The 8874-nt window shown below is 48.3% G+C and overlaps 1 protein-coding gene across 1 annotated transcript in view; it reads right to left on the bottom strand.

The window, feature by feature from the left end:
• Positions 1-8663, bottom strand: part of TRABD2A (TraB domain containing 2A) — an 81706-nt gene extending 73043 nt beyond the window's left edge. The window contains exons 1-2 of the mRNA XM_058044250.1: positions 8532-8663; positions 116-676 (exon numbers count right to left, since the gene is read on the bottom strand). Coding sequence (XP_057900233.1) covers positions 116-676; positions 8532-8663 — 693 coding nt within the window. The remainder of the gene's footprint in view (positions 1-115; positions 677-8531) is intronic.
• Between the last annotated feature and the right edge of the window lie 211 nt (positions 8664-8874).

An 8874-nucleotide genomic window follows, 5' to 3' on the forward strand; every position in this document is an offset into this window, starting at 1 on the left:
GCAGACACAAGTCTCTGGGTAAAAAGCACTTGCCCCGCACCCCAGCCCATGCTGTTTCTGCTGCGATATCCAGCTCAGGAGCTAGCCTGGCACCCTGCACACCACTCCACCTCACCTGGGAGAAGTTCAGCCCATTGAGTGGGTGGCACTGCTCTTCTACTTTCTCCACAGCGCCCGTTTGCTTCCTCAGCCGCTCCGCTTCCTGGGCCAGGAACAGATCAAGGACAGGCACGCCTCGTGACTTGATGTCTACCTCTGTCAGGGAGTTCACCATCAGCATCACCCACACTGGTCTCTTCTGCTCCCAGTTGCCAGCAATGGCATTGAAGAGGTAGTCTGCATAGAGCCCTTTGCCCCTTTGGTCTGGGGTCATCCAGGACGGCATCATGAGCTTGACATACTCCAGGTGCCGCTTCAGCCGGTGGTAGAGGTCTCGGGGCAGCACATCTTGGAGGTTCTTCCCCTGTGGCAGGAGTTGGCAGCTGGTGAGAGCTGAGATGGTGTAGGGGTCAGTGAGATCCAGCTCAAAGTACACAATGTGGCTCTGCTGGAAGGCATTCTTGGAGTTCTCTGGGATAAAATCCCAGACACGTGTGTATGGGACATGGATGGTGCCAAAGAAATAAGATGGGGGATCTCTCTTGATTGTCCACAGGAAGGAGTTCAGCTCATTTTGCTGGGAGAGAGGGAGACACAGCTGAGTAAGTACACAGGTTTACGCCAGGCCACTGCAGCATAGGGCTTAAGGAAAACATGGTGCCAAGCCAGCAGGTCACCTGGCTCAGCAGCTGGCCAGCATGGACTTTTCCTAAAGTGACTTTGCTCACATAAAGTCCTCTTTGACCATTGTTTTTCTCAGGTCCTGAGGTAAAAATTCCATTTTCATGAAATAAAAACATATTGGCCTGGGCTTTCTCTTCCTGAAGGGTAACACTGCGTCTTCTCAACAGTAGGATCACCTGATACATCATCTGGGTATCTACCAAAAGCAGCAGCAGAGCACAGCCCAAGCACACCATGATTCAGGCACAACACTTATCCAACTTGTGCCTTTCATCAAGTCAAAAATTAGCACCACTTGCTGTAGCAAAGCAGGATAGCAGGATTTCTATCACTTTCACCTTTCACTTCAGCACAGCAAGGCACATTTCATCAAACAAACTGCTGTGATGCTTAGTCAGAAGGTGGTGCACCATCATGGGTGAACTTCCCTTTTGACTGTGCTGGTTTTGGTTGGGGTGGAGTTCATTTTCTTCACAGTGGCTGAGTTTTGGATTTGTGCTGAAAACAGTGCTGATATTATAGAGATGTTTTTGTTAGTGCTGAGCAGTGCTTGCACAGAGCCAAGGCCTTTTCTCCCTGTCTTATAACTGTGAGCATGCATGCTGAGAGTGCACAAGATATTGGGAGGGGATATAGCCAGGACAGCTGACCCTAACTGACCAAAGCAATATTCCATACCATATGGCATCACACTCAGCACAAAAAGCCAGGGAGGTGGGGGAAGAGGACAGAGGACATTCAGAATGATGGGGTTTGTCTTCTCAAGTCACTGCTATGTGTGATGGAGCCTGCTTTCCTGGGGATGGCTGAACACCTGCCTGCCCGGGGAAGTGGTGCATGAATGTCTTGTTTTGCTTTGCTTGTGTGCATGACTTTTGCTTTAGCTATTAAGTTGTCATTATCTGAACCAAACAATTCACCCTTCCAGCACTCTCCCGCAACCTCTCTTGCATGGAATGGGAATTTAATGAGTGTGGTGCTTGGTTGACAGCTGGGATTATAACACAACAGCAAGACACCAAGAAAATGAGTAACACAAAACACAGCTGGCAGGCAAACCTGCTGGAACAGGCAGAAATAAAATTTTGCTTATGGCAGATAGACACCCAGTAAAGACCCCTCATGGCCCAGTAGTCTTTCTTGAGTAGCAGAGAAGAGCATGAAATACCTTGGAAAATAAATGAAAAAAAATTCTGCAGGCCAAACTCGGCCCATGATTTCCCACTTGTAAACACAGAGGGATAAAAAAAACCCATCTTTTTTAAAATTAGCTTTTAAAACCTTTTAAAACTCACAGCCATCCAGAAGTCAGAATCAGATTTAAATTTGTGCTGTTTGAAAATACACCTCACAGCATCATCTGAGATACCTCAATACAGGGTTGTGGTGTTCCCACGGAACAGAAGAGCAGATGGGACAAGGATCCTGCTTGAATTTGAATCCTTTCAATGCGCTTTACACCAGCAGCAGGCACACCCTTCATCACTGGTGCCACAGTACTCACTGGAACAATGGATACAAGTGGTGTCTGTCTGCACAGACAGGAAGAGGTAGCCTTTGCATGTCTAAGTAAGAGAACAGGCTTCCAGATGCACTCAAACATCTGGTCAGTCCTGAGCCAGCAGATAACTCTAACCTCAGCACTGGGGCTAACTGTGCATGTGTCCTGACCTAAGAAGCCTGCCTGACTGCCAAAAGCAGAACAGGCTGCTTGCAGGAATTTACTGGAAGCACACTGCCTATAAACTTCTGACACTAAAGACTCAGGGTCAGAAAGGTTAATCTTAAAGACTGCTTTGCAATGGCTCATCCCAGACAACCTTCTCCAGAAGCTGCATACATCAGAACTGGGCCACAGATCCAGCAGCACTTCAGCAAAGTGGTACCACCAGTCCTCTTCACCTGCATGGACTATGGAATACAGAATATCCTGAGCTGAAAGGGACACACAGGGATCATTGAAGTCCAACTCCTGGAGCTGCATGGGAGAGCCGCAAGAACTGCACCATGTGCCCAAGAACACTGTACAAATCAAATATATTCCAAAGGGCTTTTCAGACTGTTCTGCAGCATATCAAGAGTCTGAAAGATACCTCAGAACCTGGCAACCCCATACTACAACTCCAAATCCTACAGTCCTGGAATGCACACCTGAATTACAGAGCACAAAAACTCTCCTCAAGACCATAGGAAGAAGGGTTAAGAAATAGGAACAGCCCCAGGGGGTACCAAAGATACAGCACAACGGGTAAATAAAAATCTAACATAGACCAGGGAAGAATACAGAAGAATGAATATGCAAATTAAAACAAAAGGGGAAATGAGAGGGGATTCTCCCCCAGTGCTGTCAGAAGGGGAAAATGAAAGGGCATGCCACTGGTGAGAAATGAACTGGAAGTAGTGGTCAGGCAGCAAGGAGGAAGGACCAGAAGTGCTGCTTTCCATCTACTGAAAGTATAAAGACAGAGGAGGCACCTGGGACAGGGATGAGGTTAGGAGGTCAGTACTTCTTCTGTTCACACAGGCCTGATCGTGTAGGTGGGAGTGCACAAAACCAGCCACAACTGCAAGGAATCGTACAGAACAAGCAGTCACCAGCCAGCTTTTCAGCTCCTCAATAAATCCAGCAAGAAGGCTCAAGCCCAGATAACTGGAACCAGACTTTAACACGATCATTAGCACTGCTCTGGACTACTGCACACAGACCAGCTAGAAAGGCTTTTGGCATTATACTCCGTTTTTTTTTTTTTTTTCTTTGCTTATCCCCACAACTTTCATAATCGGATACTGAAAGCAGGGTAATACTGCCTGGTACCAGTCGTACCTCTGAAGAAAAACAGACCATCAGGCACAGAGTACATGAAGTCTTCCCTTAAAGAGCCTGTAGCACTGGCAGAAGGAGAGCAGGTTGAGACACAGCAAAAATTTTCACACAGTTCTCGAGACCCTGACATTACAAAGCAAAGCAGCTGAGCACTCTTGCTGGCACTTGCATGTCAAAACGAGTAGTCATGAACTTGAGACATCACCCTAAGCACCACTCAGATCTCCACAGAAAGCCTGGAGCCAGCATGAGAGGACAGAAAACCTCAGTGTCCCACCACTGATAGGAAGCTCCCTGGACCCTGCAGGATCAGTTTCTGGGCACCAGCAGTTGTTGTCATCACCAAGTGATGGTACACAGTGAGCTCCCAAAGCTCACTCTCCCTCTCAAAGGTGGCACTGCAGCTGCTCCAGACATGCTAGTGCCTCACACTCCTTTGGCATCTCCTTTTCCTTCCAAAGTGGAGACTGGGATCCCAGGAGTGCTCTGCCTCTGTGCCAGACCCCTGCAAACAGCCCCCTGTTACTGCTCTGTGCGAGTGGGCAAGGGGCAAAGCCCTCGGTGTGCCTGAGCAGACCTGTCTTCTTCCCCTGCTGTACCTTCAGGCACTCCCACCTCCCTGCAGACCTCATGGAGCTCTTGCATGTCTCAATGCACCTTCAGAGAGGGAAAAGCAAGGATATAATCTCACCCCAGCACCACAAAAGGGCAGCTGTTGAACAGTGCTCTAGGTAGCCATGAAATAGCACAGGAGCAGTGCCCAGGCTTGCTCAGCATCACACCATACACCATCACCGCAGCACCTCGCCTCCCTGAGAGCATGCAGGAGACAAAAGTGCTACAGCCCAATTTTCATTTGCAGTAAGATCCTTTAACACAGCTGTTTAAAGCAACAAAAAAAGTTGCTTTAAAACAAACAAATTACAGTCAAAGTGATGTCCTGAAGGCTTATGGCGGCTGGGCTGTGCAGCTTGAGGAATTTCAGTTTCAGCAGCGTAACAACAAAAAGGTTCTTGAGTAGCTCAAGATGCTTAGATACATAATTCTGTCTCCACTATACAATTTACAGGTGGTAGTCAACGCATTACTTGTCACAGGAAAAACCCTGAGCAAGGGGAAAGAGCGGCAGTCTCACAAGAGAACACAGGTCTCCCAACTTGCTGCCTCACAAAGGTCCAAGGAATCATCAGATCAAGGTATTTCTGAATGTTCAGCACTACAGCATGGTGCCTTCTCCTCTGCCTTACTTCCCCAGGTCAAAAAGCTTACATAGTCACAGAGAACGCACTGGGACTTGTGGGATCCACTCCCTACCACAAGACTTGGAAAGCCTCCTTCCCAACCAAGGCTGCACAGGGGACGAACTCCACTGTCCACTGAGGTGCAATGGGGACACACAGGGACAGACAACACTTCCCCAACATGACAGGACAACAGTGTCAGTCACTACAAAAATTCTGCAAATGCATGGGTAGTTCCTTGGGAGCTGAGGTTCCTTCTTCTTGATTAAAAAACCCCAAGCCTCAGATTTTATTCATTTTAACTAGCACCAACAGCTTGCTTTTCCATCACTATTTAGAGAGCCATTATAGGATGCAACCTGTAGTCTTCAAATACACAAATACTACTGCATTTGTCAGATACCACACATCACTTCAAGCAAGGCAGCAATGATTCTCCTGGAAGAGAAACGCCAAAGAAAATCAGAGAAAGTGTCTTTTTTTTTCTACCCTCACAGAAACTATCTCAAATTGGGCTGAATTATATACTAACAAGAGTAAAAATGGCAAATATCCAGAAAACAATCCAAAAAAACATCAGGAGGAACAAAGAATTTATCTAGTGACAGCCCTCCAAACATCTAGAAAAGCATGAGAGTATAAAAAACTAAACAGAAAAGCATAGACAGAAGGCTGTCTATGCAAGGAATGAAGACTCAGAGGGAAAGGAAAACAGTCTAGAGACTGAAGAATTGGATGAGAACTGCAGACGTGGACAACCTACACTTGGTCTGCTTCCTTCTACATGAACTGCTTCCTTCCATCTTCTATCTCATCTATGTAGACGATGCATTTCAAAGAACAAAGTGTATACCTCTCTGTGCAGGTTGGTGCCCTCTGTGGCTTCACTGTCTTTCAGGACCCCTAATATTCACCACATGACTTCACAACCACACCTTCCAAACCTCAGCCTAGAACTGGCCTGTTTCTCAATCCACAATGTTCTCGTGCTAGCTTCAGAAGCCAAAGCACATGGCATGCAATACTTCACCCAGGCAGGCAGCCCTATAACCCTACCTATTATGGCTTTCTCCCTCTCTCTTATCTATCCTGGCATCCTATCTTGTCATGTTCCTTCATCCCTAATTGGGGCAAAGATTTTACTCACCACATTACATGCCTATGCAACTATGGTAATGCACACAAAAATATTAGCGCATTTTTAATAGTACTCATATTGAGCTTTTGCCCACCTGCATTCCTGACACTCTCAAACTCAGCTTAAGACTGAAAGTAGAGCTCACTTGAGGAATAAACACTGCAGTGGGTACAGCTACTAATAGAACACATCCAAAGTCCCAGGAATGAAAAATAAAGTTTTTAACTAAAAAGCCACAGGTTAAGAATAGACATATGACTTGCTCTGCTGAAGGGCATGTATGGGGAAAAGCAGCCATATAAATTAATTGGCCCTCTGTCAGGAACAACACATCATAAAATGCTAACCAACTACAACTACAAGTATTCCACAATTAATCTCTGATTTCTGGCTTTGATTTTTCCAATACACTCTAATGCTAAGCAAAAATAAAGCAGTACCAGACCACATTACTTAGTATTTGGATACAACCCAAAATGATTCCTGCATACTTTATTTTAAATTAATTGTTTTCAATGTCTTTCTTTCATATTTTTTTTGAGGGGGGTAGGATAATTAGGTTTGTAGCTCTAACTGTAATTTTGAGTAATGATGAGAAAGCCTTCTGAAATACTGCAGGTTCGTTCCTTAAAATAGAAGTTATTCAGGCAACAACACATACTCCTCTTATGGCAGAGACTGAGGCAACCTAACAAAAAGAACAAAGTTAGACCTGTCTAAAAGAGGTGAGAAAAGGAATCCTATAAAGAGCTAAAGTAAATTAAAAACCCATCCGTGGTGATGCAGGAACAAGACAGTATATTTTCCCTAAGGAGTTCATGTAAATATTCATAAGGATAAACTCAACAGTTTTGTAAATAAGGTAGACGCTGCCGTTCCTAGACAGTGTGGTTATTACCACTGTCCTAAATGACCCTCGGAAACGGCCTGCCGATTCTAGAACTACAGGTGGTCTCACATTTTAATGACAGAGTAATCAGCAGATAATTACCTACCATTAACACATTTCACCTCCAGTCTTGCTAGCAACTGGCAGAAGTCCAGTCAATTGTTTCTGAAAAAAACTTCCTGCATGTCCCACCAATCTGTGAAGTTATCCATTTCCATAAGTATGACTTCTGCTCAGGAGCTGTCCTCTTTGTACTTGCTCTCACTAGCTCCTTGCAGTAGTTTCATACCGGCCCACATCTTTTACACCTCATGCCCTCAAGGAGAAGGGGGTACCACTCCAAAGGGTTGACCTGGCTTTGTGGCAGTGTCACAGCCAGCCACCTACAAATCCAGTTGACAGACTGGTTCCAAGCAAATTGTAAAGACACCATCCCACAAGGTAGGGCCAGGCTCGGTTTAATTCAAGCTCAGGCAGACACCTCCAGCGAAGCACATGTAGCTTGGCATATGGCTGATTCCATAATGCCCTAAATCCCAGAAGAAGACATTCTGGGGAACCAGCATGCCCACAGAGGCAGGAAGGCCCCCAAGAACAAGGACTACATGTAGGTGCAGGACTAGGTGATAGAGGGGAGTAAAATCACAGAGCAGACCTTCTCCAGTTGCAGATTTTCTCACGCCTACCCTGCAGTGAGCCTGCTGTGGCCTTGGCACCTCCCCAGCACAGCAGCAGGTCTGCACCTACTTCTAAGGGCTTCCAGTTTCCTTAACAGCTGCCTGGGAGGGAAGGTGAAGTGGCCGTACACATATCCCACAATCACATCAGGTCCAAGGAGATGCCAACAGACAGCACAGATGGCCTGTTAACACAAAGTAAATTCAAGAAGGCTTTTCCTACAAGATTTTTGGTAATTTTGTATCAGAAGCTTCAAGCTTCAAGAAGAATGATCTTTCATGGAAATGACAGACATCGCCTGCACCAGCTTCAGAGCAGCTGTAACATCAGCCCTAACTTGCAGCAGAGATCCTCTGCTGTGCTAACTACCCACTGGAGCTAAATCAGCACATGCTGCTCCTGGCTACTGCAGTCAAGCTGCTAACTTTAGGAGACAAGCAAAACCTAACATAACGTGTGACCGCGTTTTCACGCCAAATGGCCATTTGCTGGTCCGAACCTGTTCCAGCACGCTCGGCGTTCTGAAGCGGGACTAGGCGGTAACCCTGCGCGGGATGGTGTTAGCAAGTCACTCTCGGCCAGGCTGTCTTCTGGCGAGCAGCGCAGCTCGCCCTACTCGCTGCAGGCTAAAGATCCTGCTGGGGCTCACCCCCGGCTCCTCCTCCCCCATGCTCGCTCCCAGCCCCCTGTCCCGCAGTCCCGCCAAGCCGCGGAGCCGCTGCCGAGCGCCTGCCGCCCGAGCTGGGCGCAGCGCGCCCGCCTGGCAGAGGGGGCTCAGCCGCGGCCGGGGGCCCCGCACGCCGCCCCGTCCCGTCACTGCAGCCCGCAGCCCGAGGGGAGCAGACCCGCGTCCCCCGCGCTGCCGGGGCGGGCCGGGGCCGGGTTCGGGGCCGAGTTCGGGGCCGGGGCCGGGCGGACGGCAGCGCCGCCGGGCAGGAGGGCATCCCAGGGCAGGAGGGCACCGCGGGCGGCGCTTACCTTTCTGCGGAGCGGGCAGGCGGCGGCGCGGCCGTGCGGGGCTGTGGCCAGCAGGAGGAGGGAGCCCTGCAGCAGCAGCAGCCGCAGCAGCAGCAGCAGCAGCGGGCGGCACAGCCCGCCGGGGCGCACCATCCCCGCGCTGCGCGCAGCCTGCGGACCGAGTCCCCCTGCCGTTCCTGTTTTGTCCCCCCACCTTTCCGTGCTTCCACACCTCCTGTTTTATTTATTTCTTTTCTTTCTTTCTTTTCTTTTTTTTTCTTTTCGGACGTCTTTTGTTTCCCCCCCCCCCCTTTTTTTTTTTCTTCCTCCTCCCTGATAGTTTTCGGTTTTTGAATTCGTCCGA

The sequence above is a fragment of the Melospiza georgiana genome, chromosome Z, assembly GCF_028018845.1.
Source record: "Melospiza georgiana isolate bMelGeo1 chromosome Z, bMelGeo1.pri, whole genome shotgun sequence".
NCBI lineage: Eukaryota > Metazoa > Chordata > Aves > Passeriformes > Passerellidae > Melospiza > Melospiza georgiana.